At 34.3% G+C, this 17,126-nt stretch overlaps 1 protein-coding gene across 1 annotated transcript; it reads left to right on the forward strand.

Annotated features, from left to right (window-relative positions):
* Nucleotides 1-91: 91 nt before the first annotated feature.
* LOC128209390 (ras-related protein Rab-13-like) lies at nt 92-16,629 on the forward strand. Its single transcript, XM_052913412.1, has 8 exons — nt 92-191; nt 1,674-1,861; nt 2,183-2,243; nt 4,300-4,360; nt 7,707-7,784; nt 8,398-8,487; nt 9,814-9,879; nt 10,941-16,629. Exons 2-8 carry the CDS (start codon nt 1,735-1,737, stop codon nt 11,139-11,141), a joined length of 684 nt encoding a protein of 227 aa, XP_052769372.1. The 5' UTR covers nt 92-191; nt 1,674-1,734; the 3' UTR covers nt 11,142-16,629.
* Nucleotides 16,630-17,126: the final 497 nt, after the last annotated feature.

The raw sequence follows: 17,126 nt of genomic DNA on the forward strand, positions 1-17,126 counted from the left end.
CCATTTTGATTTTGTGACGTGTGAAGCACGTCACACAAACAACTGCCCTTGACTCCGCCTCCTCCAGATACTGGATGTCGTTTAGCATTAACCCCATTGGCCTTCGATGGAAAGTGGCCGAGGAGTTCCGAATGTGGTATCTCAAAATATTAGCGTTGTGGAAAACGCATTTGTTGAAAAAATAATCTTAGGTATTTAGTTATTTTCTCAACATTTTTGATATACTTTACACTGATTTCAACTCGTTTATAACCATAACCATATTATTTATTGTTGTAATAAATACAGCCACAGTTGTCGAACCGTCAGCTGAAATCGGACTGAACATTTCGGATGAAATTGTCTAAAAAAAAACCTAAATACATGTATTGCATATTTTTGATGTAGCTACAGTTGTAAGCTATCAGGGATACCCTTTTATTCTTTTGACATTTCTTCTGTATCCCTGTAACGAATCTTGAGACTGCCATTGTAAAAAAAAGTTAAATGACTTGTTGACAGCCATTAAGGTGGACTATTCACTAAGTTTAGATTAGTCCATATAAACAGCCGCTTCAGAGTCTTTGAAGATTTTTGTTTTGGAGTCTATACACGTCCATATCCTTTTTTCCTTTTTGTTGTTTTCCTAGCCAAAAATGACAGGATCCCAGCGCTAAGTATATTGAGCGGAAAGATAATGGGATCCTGCTAGTTAGTTCAGAAATGGCCATGCTTTGTTGACAAATCACTCTGAATTTGTGTTTCAAGTGTAATAAGAGAAAGGTATTGGCTAAAATAATTTATGTGTAACTATTGTGTTATTATTTAACAATACAGTGTTAAATATTGTTGAGTTAGAGTTGAAGAATATATTTTATATTGGTATTATTAAATGAGTCCACTTGTGGCTTTTAGTCCACCTGTATGGCTGTCAACGCGTCTTTTGACAATTTAATGACTATGGCGACTCAACACAGGGATACATAAGAAATATTAAAAAAATATCTTGGCTGATCACTCATTATTTTAGCTAAGTCTCATACTAATCAGTAGGCGTCCAGCTTCAAGTAGTTCCTAATGATTCCCACTGCCACGCTAGCACCGCCACCATAAAAAGAGAGGTTTGGGTAATGGAGGCGCAAACACGTATCTGGTCAAAACGTTCCTTTACCCTTTTATCTGTACAAGCTCTTCTCACTATCTATATTTCATTTAAATTTCTTATTTTCTTGACCTGTGACCACCCGTTGTGTAAATAGTCAAGAGTAACTCCATTAACATATGATGTAGATGAAGAAGTTTAGATGTGATAAGTTGCTGTAATAGATTTTTAAATAAATTAACAATCATTCATTAGTGTTAAAATATAAGTGACAAATAGTTTGTGAGGCATTAATTGTCCTTCAGATTTCTTGTGGTCTCCATTGTTTATATCAGAAAGTAGCGCAAAGTCAAAATAATATATACAGACTATATTTCAAATTAGATACAAGACATAGACATTTAATTTGATCAAACACAGAAAATTATAGATAGAATTAGATGTTGATATTGAATATTTGAGTACATTGTTATATTTGTTTAAAATTAATTAATTTGCTGGCAAATATTTCTCATGACCCAGAATGACTGAATTTTGCTGGTATTCATTTACTATAACACTTAATTTAATGTCTTCTTGTTTCTACGTTCAGAACCTTTAGACACCTGAATGAAGTGAAGCACAACGAATGAGCTAGCCTTTTTCGAGGAGTTATGATATCAAAGCGCTATGACCATCTTCTCCGCCTCTTGCTGGTCGGAGAGACAGGCGTGGGAAAGACATGCCTGCTCTGCAGATATGCATCTGATGACTTCGTTTCTTCCCACATCTCAACAATAGGTCAGTTTCTGAGCAATGAGTAATGTTATTGGCAGAATGTATTCGTTTTCTAGCCCCCCCCCCCCCCCCCCCCCCCCCCCCCCCCCCCCCCCCCCGACCCCATCCTATTTTGTCTTAAATAAACACCACTTTGAAATGTTTTCAAATTTAAAGTAGCCAATGGAAACTTTGATTACTGGCACTGCTAGCATAGCTGTTCCATATGTATATTTATAGAATCCTAAACTTCCAAAGCTATTTTAGGGAGGCATCATTTTATATTCTCTAAATTGTGTAATTTTGCTTGTTCTTGTTTAGTCGAAGGTCTGTTTTTCCTTTCAGGTATAGATTTCAAAATGAAGATGATAGATGTTGACGGGAAGACAGTCAAAGTCCAAATCTGGTAAGCAACCAATACAGGGCTTCTGTAAAAGAAAGTTTAGAAGTACTTTACTTGCTAAATTTAAAAAATGGGCAAAACTTTCAATATTGAGTGTCTTGAAGTACAAACACTCATAATTTTGAATCAAGTAGTGAAGTACAAAGTATCAAAACATGGTGTCAATTTCACTTTTATGGCCACATTTTAAATAAGTCCTATATTACAATGATTTGTTTGAGTATAACTGTGAAGTTGTTATGTAAAAGGTGCAAATTATGTTATTTTTAACATAAAAGTTAGACAATAGTGGAAAAGTTTATCATGTTTGAGAGATTTTAACTTGATGTTCATACTTCCAGTTTCAAAAAGCCTTATTAAAATTCCTCAACATACAACATGATGTCTTAAAGGGACTGTAAACCAGATTGGCACCAATCTGTAACAAATCTCAGGACAATTATTTAATAAAATGTTTTACTCTTTGATATCATAATTGTAAAAAAATACCAAAATGTAAAAAAAAATCGAGTTGCAGACCGCCAAAATTGCAGTCCAGTGTTGTATCCACTGTGCTATGAAGGCTTACCCTAAACGGTTGGAATATTTAAGCTATATACCTAACTTGGTAATATCACGTGATAACATCGACTAGCCAATCACGCATAAGGAATGAATTCTACTAAATACTACTAAAAAGTAATCTTTTTTAATGGAAAAACTGCGAAAAATAAATTAATTGTAAATTATGTCGTACTTCAGTTAGTAAGTTTCAATGCATCGTACACATTGATACCAAGTTAATGTCAGTTTTCGACAATTTTCTTGTTTTTTTGCTATTTCATCATACGGAGTACAGCCCCTTTAAATGCTTTGATTTGAATGATAAAGGGACTAGACCCCAGATGATACCATTGCAAGAAAAAAAGAAAATAGTCAAAAACCTACATAAAATCTATACTGTTGCATACAACTCATTGAATCTAACTTACTGATGTATCACATCACTTACAACACATGTACCGGTATCTTTCGAAGGTTTTGCATATTTTTTGAATTTGAAATTTATTGGGTCTGTCTACCACGTAAATCCCAGTAAATCTAAAAATAGCATTGGTATATTTATCTGTACTCATCATGTGACTTTCACGTACTCATCATGTGACTTTCACACACTATATAATACACATTATAAACTGGGAAACCATGCATTATTTTTTTAAGGGTAAACTCAGTTAACACAGCGACAAAATATTCTTTTAATCATTTAAAAATGATGTATTACAATTAATCGGCATCATGTAAAATGATGTATTATAATTAATCGGCATCATACTAGCTCATATAGACAATTCTAGGCTTGTTATGATGAAATACTGTATTTGCCATTTTGGCACTGTCTGGTGTAAAAAAATATCGGAGTATTATCATAGCTTTTATGTCACCGTCGGCATCACCATTGTGTTGAAACTTTGACCGTGGTCAATATAATTATATATAACTAAGACATTTAAGATATTCGCTGAAACTTGGTACACATGTTGCTAGAGGCAATATGCATGTATGTACACACCAAAGCCCATAACTCTGGCTTAATATGTTTTAGTTGCACCCTTTGTCTGAATGAGTGAGCAAAACTGTGGCTTTCTCATTCATCAGAGGTTCGATCGTGATAAATCTCTGGTACGCATGGCATCATCACTCTGGTGAACGAGAATGAACTGTGGGGGCTCTGGGCCTTATTCAAAAACGTCTGAGGTTAAGACTAAGATCGGAAAACTGAATTCTGAAAAGTCCCAAAATATCTATAATTTAACTCATTTTAACAAAAGATGTGTGCCTGATTGTAGAACAGATCATTTATAACAGATACAGCACTTTTGACCATATTTATTCCTATAATAATATTTTTACAACAAAATTAAAATTTTGCTTTCTGAGCCTCAAATTCGGACCTAGGAGGTTAGTGAACACAGGCCCTGGTATTGTTAAAGACTCTGACATTTGATTTGATGTAATGTTAAAATCAATCCATTCATTTTTGCTTTACTATTGTTACAAAGATAAAACAACATTGCAGGGACACTGCAGGACAGGAGAGATTCGAGGCAATCACCAAACAATTCTACAGACGAGCACAGGTACATGTATATGCTTCAGTCTGTTCAGTAGTAACTACGGATTGAATAAATGGTCTTGTATAATCGTAATTGAATTGATCATTGGAAATAGTCGGTACATGGTGCTGCCCATTTAGTAGTAACTATGGATTGAATAATTAGTCTATAATCATAGTCAATTATCGGAAATAGTTGGTTAAACCATTATGATTAAGTTTTTATGCCCCGGAAGGTGGGCATATTAAAATCGCACCGTCCGTCCGTCCGTCCGGGCTGTAACTTTACCTTGTATGGACAGATTTTAAAATAACTTGCCACATGTGTTCCACATACCAAGACGACGTGTGGCGTGCAAGACCCGTGTCTCTACCTCAAAGGTCAAGGTCACACTTAGTGTTTATTCACAATGGTGTGCTGCATATAAGGACATAGAGTATAGGTTGTCGTGTCCGGGCTGTAACTTTCTCTTGTATGGACAGATTTTAAAATAACGTGCCACATGTGTACCACATACCAAGACGACGTGTCGCGTGCAAGACCCGTGTCCCTACCTCAAAGATCAAGGTCACACTTAGTGTTTATTCACAATGGAGTGCTGCATATAAGGACATAGAGTATAGGTTGTCGTGTCCGGGCTGTAACTTTCTCTTGTATGGACAGATTTTAAAATAACGTGCCACATGTGTACCACATACCAAGACGACGTGTCGCGTGCAAGACCCGTGTCCCTACCTCAAAGGTCAAGGTCACACTTAGTATTTATTCACAATAGAGTGCTGCATATAAGCATAGAGTATAGGTTGTCGTGTCCGGGCTGTAACTTTCCCTCGTATGGACAGATTTAAAAATAACTTGCCACATGTGTTCCACATACCAAGACGACGTGTCGCGTGCAAGACCCGTGTCTCTACCTCAAAGGTCAAGGTCACACTTAGTGTTTATTCACAATGGAGTGCTGCATATAAGAACATAGAGTATAGGTTGTCGTGTCCGGGCTGTAACTTTCTCTTGTATGGTCAGATTTTAAAATAACTTGCCACATGTGTTCCACATATCAAGACGTCGTGTCGCCTGCAAGACCATTATCCCTACCTGAAAGGTCAAGGTCACACTTAGTGTTTATTCTCAATGGAGTGCTGGATATAAGGACATAGAGTATAGTTTGTCATGTCCGGGCTGTAACTTTCCCTTGTATGGACAGATTTTAAAATAACTTGCCAAATGTGTTCCACATACCAAGACGACGTGTCGCGTGCAAGACCCGTGTCCCTACCTCAAAGGTCAAGGTCACACTTAGTGTTTATTCACAATGGAGTGCTGCATATAAGGACATAGAGTATAGGTTGTCGTGTCCGGGCTGTAACTTTCTCTTGTATGGTCAGATTTTAAAATAACTTGCCACATGTGTTCCACATACCAAGATGACATGTCGCGTGCAAGACCCTTGTCCCTACCTCAAAGGTCAAGGTCACACTTAGTGTTTATTCACAATGGAGTGTTGCGTATAAGGACATAGAGTATAGGTTGACGTGTCCGGGCTGTAACTTTCTCTTGTATGGACAGATTTTAAAATAACTTGCCACATGTGTTCCACATACCAAGACGACGTGTCGTGTGCAAGACCCGTGTCCCTACCTCAAAGGTCAAGGTCACACATAGTGTTTATTCACAATGGAGTGTTGCATATAAGGACATATAGTATAGGTTGTCGTGTCCGGGCTGTAACTTTCCTTTGTATGGACAGAATTTAAAATAACTTGCCACATGTGTTCCACATACCAAGACGACGTGTCACGTGCAAGACCCGTGTCCCTACCTCAAAGGTCAAGGTCACACTTAGTGTTTATTCACAATGGAGTGCTGCATACAAGGACATAGGGTATAGGTTGTCGTGTCCGGGCTGTAACTTTCCCTTGTAAGGACAGATTTTAAAATAACTTGCTACATCTGTTCCACATACGAAGACGACGTGTCCTGTGCAAGACCCATGTCCCTACCTCTAAGGTGAAAGATACACTAAGTGTTTATTCACAAGGGAATTCTGAATATAAGGACATAACAGTGTAGGTTGTCAAGTATGGGTGTTTTTATTTTATGTTCAGAGTAAATTTAAAATAACTTGCCATATGTATTTGACACATAAAGGCAAGATCAACTTTTCATGTACTGACCTTGTTCGTAGGTCAATGTCACATTCGGGGGCATTCGTCACATACTGTGACAGCTCTTGTTTTATATGTATTTGAAGTTCATGAAAATGTTTAAACTTAACTAGTCTACTTAACAATGGCTAAAAGTAATAAAAGCATAATTAATGCTGTATTTTTTTTTGATAGTTGATAATTTTTAAATGACAAGGGCATGTGGTTTTTATCTGAATAAAAAGATAATACTGTTGTTCTACTATATATGTTTTATTTGTTGCCACATTGCTAGGTGATTTTAGGATTATGCACCCAATTATAGCAGGGCTTTTTCTATAGTTCCCACGGGTCCGACTATCGGACCTAGTCGGACCCATTCCCAAAGCAAAATATAAGATATTTTTCCCAATCTTAAGAAAAAAATCCCAATCAAAAAAAAAATCCCAATCAAAAATTATTTTTTTTTTTTTTTTTTTTGAAATTCTTTTTACCTGTACTAGTTCATTTTCAACATATAATAAATTATGTGATGTGAAGTTTATTTGGTAATTGAACTCAGAAATCATTGATTTCCATCACATTCAGATATCTGAAATATGAAATATTGTCTGGCATGATTAATTGCAATAGATATATACACCCCAAGGAATGATATTTCAGCCATTGTGAATCTTTAAAAGGGAAAATTAACTAATATTTAATCATTTCCTAATTTGCAGGAGACTAGACAGCTTTTTCTTTTAACTGTAAAATTTCCCAATTTCGGCATTTTCACGACGCAAAATTTCCCAAAATGTCTTGGGTCTTTTTCCCAAAACGAGCAGAAAAAGCCCTGTATAGCCACCAAAGATTGTTTCTTTCCTAGGCTGTTTTGTCCTAGGCTGTCTATGCAGACTAGGATGGTTTTGTAAAAGACTTTTTATGCAGGAATGTTTTGTCCAAGGCTGCTTGTCCAATGCCGTTTGTCCTAGGCTGTTGGTCTAAGGCTGTTTTGTCTATAAAGGCTGATGGTCCAAGGCTGTTTTTTTCCAAGGCTGTTTGTCCAGGACTGTTTTGTCCAAGGCTGTTTGTTAAAGTCTGTGGAAGGAACCATATGTTTAAGTTTGTCTGATTTTTTGCCTTTGTTACCTTTGTTCATTTTAGCTTTAACTGTGAAACATATAAATTATTGCATACCTGATACATTCATTTGTTGTATTTTATCATTGATTTGTATGTTACAGGGTATTCTCCTTGTGTTTGACATTTCAAGTCGAAAATCATACGAGTCAGTTCCTCGATGGTTACAACTAGTCAATGAGGTATGTACTGTTTTGTATGTTCATTCTCCATACTGGTTTCAATTAATAATATGCATTTGTGAAGCTGTATACATGTATTCATACTAATATATGTGTTTTTTCGAGGAAAATTAGGCATTTGTCATAGCCTTGCTGTAAACAGAAAATTGATTGCACATGACTATTGTTACTACTGACAATACTCATTAGCAGAGCTGAGCACTTCAGTGTGGCTTTAGAAATTGTTATGATACCCGGTATTCCACATGATCAACTAAGAAAAGCAAATAGCATTGGCGCTGTCTTAACATGCTCTTATCCGGTTAGAACAGTGGTTAGCGTACTCGCTTCTCAGAAATGCGTCCTGGGTTTGAATTCTGGCCAGGGAGGATATGAATTTGGTTTGTGGTCACCAAGCTGGACAAGTGTGCTTTACCCGGGTACTCCGGTTTCCACCCATGATACAAGACAACACTTTTGCATGACATTGTACCAATGAAAGTGACTTAGTATAAGTTAAAATAACTTTCTTCACAATCATTATAAGAAACTGAACAAAATTTCAACTAAATACTTTTGCAATTATAAATTATTTGAGATATTATTTGAGATATTATACCACCTATTCTTTCAGAACTGTAAGGAAAACACTGTAGTCACATTAATTGGCAACAAGAGTGATAAAGCAGACACTAGACAAGTGCCATTTATGGAGGCACAAACTGTAAGTAATGATACATTAACATTTTCACTCAATTGTATAAAACCAGTGAATTCTGTGGTTTGGTAAAACATTTTGTGAATACCATATGATAAATAATGTTATATATGCCACATCGGTAGGCATCATTTTGCTGAAAATAAAGACTTAACGTTTCTTTTTCTTCACCATTTTAAATGAAACAAAGGGCAATCTATGCCACTTGTAGAGCCCCGCCTTCCTTTTATTACTGGAGTCTGATTAGATAATTAATTTCTTCAAACACTTCGACAAACCTGTTTCCAAAATAATGTTTTAACAGTGCTCCATCAGGCAGAAGTTTTGCGAAAAGGTTTGTTGAAGTGTTTTAAGAAACTGAACTCTCAGTCAAACTCTGGTAAAGGACTGAAGGCGGGGCTTCGTAAGCGGCGCAGACTGCGATATGTTTCATTTAAAATGGTGAAGAAGTAGTAAAGATATCTTTGTTTAAACTCTTCATTTGAAGCAAAATATTGCCTTCCGACGTAGCATATATGACGCAATTTATCACATGGTATACACACACTATTATTGTCAGTTTGAAAATTTTATGTAAGTTTTTTTTTTATTTTCCTTGCCCTTGTATCATCTGGTGTCTAGTCCCTTTAATATCTAATACTTGGACATGTTTCAAAAATGATGGCGCATGAAAATCTACTGATTGGTCAATATTTATCCAATAATGACTGTTGACCAATTAAATTGCTTCATGTGCAAACTAACCAAAAGATAATCTGCAGATAATTTTTTTTTAAGTTTTATACTATCGGCTTCTGATGGATAATTTACAAGTAGCTTTTGTAATTAGACATTAGACGTCAGTGAAGTATAGCAGACACATTTGGATTGCTTTGTCAGGCATTGTCCGCGTTAGTATTAGACTTTAGTTTCCATTTATTTACTTTTAAATAACTTGGTATAGAGTTTTCAAACTTGGCATGTACATTGGTCATGGTCAGTAGAATTTCCTCTATTAATGTGGTGTCAGTAGGTCAATGTGTTGACTTTTTCTAGAAAAATAAGAATTTTTTAACAGGTGACTCACTAAATTCGAGTAATAAGAGTCGAACGTCTGACTTCCAGTGTTTCTGCCCTTATGGCTTGATAGGTCCTACCTGCCTTCTGCTGGCAATTTTTACAATACACATTTTTGCTGCGATTGCAACGGTTGGCTTACATCATAAGGCGTGTGTATAACGATATTTGTGTCAGCCAATCAGTGCGCAAACTCCTCCTAAACTTTATCACAACGGAAAGTCACTTCTATTTTATTTGCAATTCGAGAAGTCTATGATTTGGTTTCTGTTTCAGTTTGCGGACCAACACAATATTAACTTCTATGAAGTCAGTGCCAAGAACAGAAATAATGTTGACAAGGTATGGATTGATATAATAAGTTACCGTACTTACTGGTATAAAACTGTTTTAATTAAATAATTCTAAAATGTTTATGTTATATTTTGATAATAAGATTTATGTTAAAATGCCAAGAACTCATATCATTAAATATTTTAGTCATGTAAGTTGATTTTTTCAAAAAGACATATTTTTCATAATTTTGCCATGTATTTGTGTAAATTTAACTTAAACAGTATTTTAGCTGTAATAAAATTTACTAAAATGAAAGAAGTCAGTATGTTTCCATCAGAGCTGTTTCTAGAGTTTTAATATTTATGACTCAATTCAACAAAATGAAACGGGTCCCAATATTCAATACAGTTCCTGTCCTTATCAATACACTTATCATTATCAATACATGTAGTTATGCCTCAATGATTCCATTCATTCCATTGGTCAGTTAATTTTACAGTCCAATCAAAATTCTTGGATTCTACTGTTAAAATTAGGTTGAATCTAAGGTTATTAAATACAGCGCCAGGACCATATATGTCTTTCCCTATGAATTGGATGTTGGTCCTGTTTGTAAGCAGTAAGTAGATAGTAAAAAATTGTTTTGTAATATCAAAGTTATTTGAAGTACAACTTGTATTAAAACTTCTAACTTAAGTCTATATTATTAGCATCACAAATGGCAACAAGTTGATCTTTTTTCCTTTCCTCAATTTTGTGTTTATTGTTTATTTTAGTTTACAAAAATATGTAGCAAAATATCGGAACTATAAAACTAAGATATTTTTTATGCCCAACTAAGATCTACAAAGTACCGGTACACCCAAGGATCTATATAATTATGAATTACATACTATTACTCCAGCTGAAAAGTAGAAAAATAACCTTTTTTGGTGAAGGTTTTTGCCTCTTGCCCAAAATGTCATGGATTCGACCCACACCAGAGGTAGATGCTTTTGGTGTTTAGAAAGGACACAAGAACTGGTTTTTACTCAAGAAACAGGCTCAAGAATAGTTCATATACCCTTATAGATGTCTTCATCATTAAGCTTAATTAAATTAGTATAACATAACCTTTATCTTTTCAGCCATTCCAAGACATGTGTAGGTCTATACTTCAACAAGAAGATCAGTCACCAGAGCAAGAAAACACCAGTATCACTATAGACACCAATACCCCAGCAGCCTCATCCCAGGGGTCAGGAGAACAGGACCCGGCCCTTGGCCCAGGGGTCACAGGAGAAGGGGAAGGGTCACAACAAGGGAATTGGTGCTGTAGTATATCTTAGCGAGCGTATTTACTTAAGGGATTCCGAACAAAAAATAGCCAATGTTTACCAGACATTAATTCTACAGTGGCACTGACTAAATATCAGTTGCCAAACCATTCCATTGCAACAGAAAATAAGCTAGTTCCTAATGTTCTTCCAAGAAATTATGAAATTATGTATTTAATTTAGTTTGATTTAGTAGTCAATTGCTTTTTTGTCTATGAGTAGCACTTACAAAGCATCAAAATAGAAAACTTGTTGATTCTAAAGTCAAGCCCAGAAATCAAGAAAACCTACTCTTTTTTTTTGCTTATTTGTTTTGCTTTAGTAGTCAATTGCTTTTTTATATATATTAACAAAATCACAAAACATGTCAATTTTGAATGGTTTGCCCGGAAATCAAGAAAATCTGTATTGATTTTTAATTTGATTCTTTGACATTCAGGTATTTTTCGGCTATTTATAATGATAGAACTTAGTATCATAAGATTATTTTTTTCTTCAAGTTGAGCAATAATAAACTCCTCGACACCGGACCAACTCAAACTTTACCAGACTGGGCTGGTGGGTGAAACATAATAAACAGACTCATCAAAATCATAGCATATTATACCTATGAATGGCTAAAAGCTATATGTGATATATACAGGGTGCTTTGTAGTATATATTTTTGCTTGCTGAACAAAATGTATTTATATGTGTTGTGTAATTAGGGTGGAACCTCCCTACCCCTCAAGGACCTTACATTCCTTCATTTTCCTTCATTTTCATCCGGAATTCTGCTTTACAAAGAATATTACATGATGTTGAAGGGTGAGAGTGGTCTAGTGGTATCGGTGTCCGCCTCTCACCCAAGAGAACATGGGTTCAATTCCCACAATAGAAACATAAACTTGGCCCCCTGAAATAGGATCCAGTACTGGTTTTTGCCCAGGAAACAGACTTGAGAGTTATTTCAACTTTTAGCTGTCTTCATAATCAAGCTGAAATAAATAAGTATTAAATAAAATGTGGTGCAGGGTCATCCAATTGGATAAAAAAAATGTACTGGTATGAGTTAAAGATATTGTTCTCCTTTTTTAATTATTTTAAATTGCCATCTTTTTCTGTAACTTGTTACATTTAAGGTAAGCCATCCATCATTGAATATTTGAAAGGCCTATTACCGGGCTATTTCATTAATGATATTTAAGTACTAATTTTCAATGAGATGTATTTGTGGAGAAGTTAGTTTCGGCAATAGTGTTCTTATTCCATGACATGTGTATATGATATCTAGTATTAATGGGTCAATAGCATCATTATCCCCCCCTCCCACCCCAGCCCTGCTTCAGAGAAGCAGGCGCCAATTTTACCTCTGAAATATTAGGAATTTTCAACCATCAGTTAGCATTTTACTATGAAATAAATCATTTGAGAATTATTAACATGACTCTCATAATTATTAAAAATATTAATATGGCATAGTGAAATGGTTCTAATACGATCATATCTGTTGTTTTGAAAATGCATACCCTCTCCCTTGTACACCCTCTCCCTTGTACACCCTCTCCCTTGTACACCCTCTCCCTTGTACACCCTCTCCCTTGTACACCCTCTCCCTTGTACTGATGTGCCATCATTTTTGATACGTGAGCTAACATTAGATATTAAAGGGACTTGACACCAGATGATACAAGTGCATGAAAAGAAGGATATTGTCAAAATCTTACATAAAATTGATATTGATGTGTACAACGCATTGAATCTTACTTACTGAGGTGTCACATCGCTTACGACACATGTATCTTTGGCATTTTTTGCATATTTTTCTAATTCGAAATTTACTGGTCTGTCTACCGTGCAAATCCCAGCAGATTTTAAAATTAGCATCAATATATTTATCTGTACTAATCACATGACTTTCGCATGCTGAATATACATACTATAAACTGGGAAACCATCATACGCTTTTTTAAATGGGTAAACTCAGCTAAGACAGCGACTAAATTTTCTTATAATCATGTAAAGTGATGTATTATTGGCCTGATACTACATATGGCCTGACAATTCTAGGCTTGTTAGAGGACATACCGAATTTGCTAATTTCGGGACCGTCAGGTGTCTAGTCCCTTAACATGATTTTAGATTGCGAAAGGGGTTTAAGCTAATTTAAAGAGTTTAAGAAGGGGGCTGCACCCTGCCCTTTTTAGAAGTGTCTGTCTGCCCTCATGGAGACCAGCATGTGCACTCATCTGTCACAAATAATTTAATTACATTAAGCGGACGAGGAAATTGATTCAAACAAGTTTGAGCCAACAGGGTTGTACTGTATATGGAATAAACACATCAAAATTATACTATCAGACATATTCTTTAAACTTGAATGGCAGTATATATTTACGTTTTTGTAGCTTTAATTATAAACCTTAAAACCTTTACAGCTTTAATATTTTATTAGATGTGTTTTGCAAGAGAGTGTGCTGATTTAAATCAGATTAGTTTATACATGTACGGTATTTTTGCTTTTTGTGTTGCCTGCGAAGCATTCTAGACTTATAGGAGTGCCTTTGTTGACGCTGCCATCGGCATCACTCTTTTGTTTCTGATCAATAACTTTTGAACAATTTGGTGTAGAGTCTTCAAACTTGGTATGCACATTAGTCATTAGATGACCCCTATTGATTTTTTAATCAAAGGTCAAGGTCATAGTGACCTTTAATAGAAAAAATGATGGGCGCCTCTGATCAGTGATACATAATCTACTTGTTGATACATATACTAAATGTATGTATTAAAAAAAACTACAATTTGTATTTGCTACAAGTTTGACGTAGGAATATTATGAATTTTTCCTAGTTTTTATCAGGCATGAATGGCATAGCTAATATTGACCATGATTTCATAATTCAAACAAAATCTGAAGTTTCTCAGGCACCGCCCTTATTTATTTTCATTACTCCACTTCATATTCCACAAAATAAAGCTTTATTTCTCTTTTTTTTAAAAAACAAAATAAGATAGGAGAATATTAAATTACCATTGTATCATGCAACAGCAGCTAATATTTTGTTCAACATCTTTAAATGTGCCTTTTTAACATATTATTTTTTTATTATTTTTTTTAAATGTTTGCAGTTTTTAAAACAAAAATATAAAAACATTACACACTCCCTTGTCATTTTTTTTTATTTTAAAAGTGCCTTTGAAACTTCAGATTATTTTTTATTGGACTACATGTTTAAAATTATATGTTTATCTGAGGCTGTGTGTACATTGTTTCCTGTTTTTGAATCTCTCCTAAAATATATCCTGAAAAACAGGAAGAGGAATGCGTCCTGTTTTAGATAATAACTATCAAGGAATAAAAAGACTGTGATGGTTTCAAGTCATTTTCATAAATTTAATCTCTCACTGGTCATTTGATATAAGTTATCAAAATATGAAATACTTTATTTTCAGTGATATTGTTAAATATACCATACTACATACTATTCTTTTTAAACCACTAATACTTTTGCATTATTTTGACTTTAAAAATTTTGATGAATTGACTTAAGTTAAGAAGTTACTTACGATGTTTTATGAATACCGGCCCAGTGCCACACTTGTATGTGTATGTAAAATTTGTATGTAAACAAAAAATAATATTTTGTCGTTCTAAGATATTTTTTATATTTCATTGCGTCATAAATAAGTTAGTACAATAGCAAACATGATTAAACAATTTTAATCATGCCCCAAATTTCCCGAAAGTGACACTCTTATACAAAATCAAAAATACACATGTATAACAAACATAATTTTTGAGTGATAAACCTTCAACTACTTACTAAATAATGCATTTATGGAAAAGATTAATTACAGATAACATGATTGTTACGGTGTATTTAATAGCTGAAAACACAAAAATATTAAATGACTGGCGAGTGCTAAAAGATTCGCTGTGATCTACTTTTGTCTCTTAAGATAGGAATACTGTGTTTTCTGCACATTTCTTTCAAATTAAACTTGTATCCTTCATAAGAACCATTGTTTTTGACATTTATTAATCCTTTTTAGTAAATTAAAACAATTGTATTAATTGAGGTTAACCTTATTTGGGAGTTACAGAGTGCATCTTTAAGTCTCTCACTACAGGAATAAGCTCACTATTTCAAGTTTGTTTAATTTGTGTACTTTCAACACATTAAAGTGTTTTTAGACTTTAATTAGTTATTTTCTGTATGATAATCATAATAATCATATTTCATTTATCAAATTAAAGAATGTATTTTGGCTAATTGAAATAAGTTACTTAAGCTTGTTTAGCTTAAGAAGTTTCGAGAAATTTTGGCCAGGGGTAAAATTTTGGGATTTATCCAAAAAACAGGATATAGAGCTTTTAATGTCCGACTATCATTTATGTGTTAAGTTTGTTTTTTGCCAGACATTTGCATTTAAGATAGTTGGAAACTATGGAAGATGTATACGAATGGCTTTTGAAACAATCTTTTAAAGGCCCTTAACCATGCTTTGAGCCTAAATCTCTCATTTTCAAAGGCAAATTTCAGGATTCATTTTGGATTTTTTATCTTTTATTATCTCTGATATTGCAATACAGTGATTTTTTTTTTTGCAAATTTTAAGTTTAAATTTACCAGTGTATGAGAAAGGGTAGTGTATTTTTAATATTCTAATCTTCCCTGAGTACCAGGAAGTGAATATTTTATTTTATGCTTCCTGTTTATAGATAAAGAAAGGTACCATCAAATAGTTGAAACAAAAAAAAAAGTCCTGTTGACAAAAATCAGTGTTTAAAATGTTCTACTCTGCGTTTCACCATACATACGATGAAATGCTATCAGCGTAACATGCTGGCATATTTCATAAGCTATACTAGCGGGATACAGAAACTGAGCGTGCAATAACATACTAGTTTTGAAATAACCCCGGAAATATTAATTTCTAAAGATGTCTTAATAATGGTAATTGTCAAATGATTTGAGGTAATACCTCTCTGTCCCACAATCATATTTGTTTCTCAAATATTTGATGTAAACATCATTTAATCATTAAAAGGCTAGATGTTATTTTACACAAATTTCATGTAGGGCAAAGTTTCTTTTTTCCGCTAGTACGATTTGTTGGCCGTCTGCATTGTGCATTCTCATTCATCAGAGGTTTGATAATGATAAATCTAACGCATAGTATTATCCCTCTGGTATACGAGAATGGCTTCACGTTATCATTGTTATTTACAATGTAAATAGCTTTCAAGTATCTAATATAATTTTTATCCTCTTGTATACTTGCATCAAATTTAAGATGTACATTTAATCTATGCTTTAAGCATGATAGACATAATAGTCTCCTGCATGTTTGATTTGTTATGGTCTGGGTAATATGAAATGTATTATTTATTATTCTGATTATACTCTATTATATGTATTCTTGTGATGTTTTCACATTCCATTTTATACGACTTTTTACTTGTATTAATCTTGATGTGTGCAATTTTATCTTTTCTAATAAACGTGCCAAACCCACATGTGTCAAAGTATTTTAGGTTGTCAATCCACATATGTGCCAAAATACTGTTGGTTGTTTATCCACATATGCAAAAGTACTGTAGGTTGTTTACCCACATGTGCCAAAATACTGTTGGTTGTTTATCCACATATGCAAAAGTATTGTATGTTGTTTACCCACATGTGCCAAAATACTGTTGGTTGTTTATCCACATATGCAAAAGTATTGTATGTTGTTTACCCACATGTGCCAAAATACTGTTGGTTGTTTATCCACATATGCAAAAGTACTGTAGGTTGTTTACCCACATGTGCCAAAATACTGTTGGTTGTTTATCCACATATGCAAAAGTACTGTAGGTTGTTTACCCACATGTGCCAAAATACTGTTGGTTGTTTATCCACATATGCAAAAGTACTGTAGGTTGTTTACCCACGTGTGCCAAAATACTGTTGGTTGTTTATCCACATATGCAAAAGTACTGTAGGTTGTTTACCCACGTGTGCCAAAATA

Source organism: Mya arenaria, chromosome 11, assembly GCF_026914265.1.
Source record: "Mya arenaria isolate MELC-2E11 chromosome 11, ASM2691426v1".
Lineage (NCBI taxonomy): Eukaryota > Metazoa > Mollusca > Bivalvia > Myida > Myidae > Mya > Mya arenaria.

What these genes read in the sequence shown, in the direction of transcription:
- LOC128209390 (XM_052913412.1), top strand. Translation starts at nt 1,735, where the DNA reads ATGATATCAAAGCGCTATGACCATCTTCTCCGCCTCTTGCTGGTCGGA. An exon ending in ACAGTCAAAGTCCAAATCTG is followed by an intron (nt 2,244 to 4,299) that starts GTAAGCAACCAA and finishes ACAACATTGCAG; the next exon opens with GGACACTGCAGGACAGGAGA. An exon ending in ACAGAAATAATGTTGACAAG is followed by an intron (nt 9,880 to 10,940) that starts GTATGGATTGAT and finishes TTATCTTTTCAG; the next exon opens with CCATTCCAAGACATGTGTAG.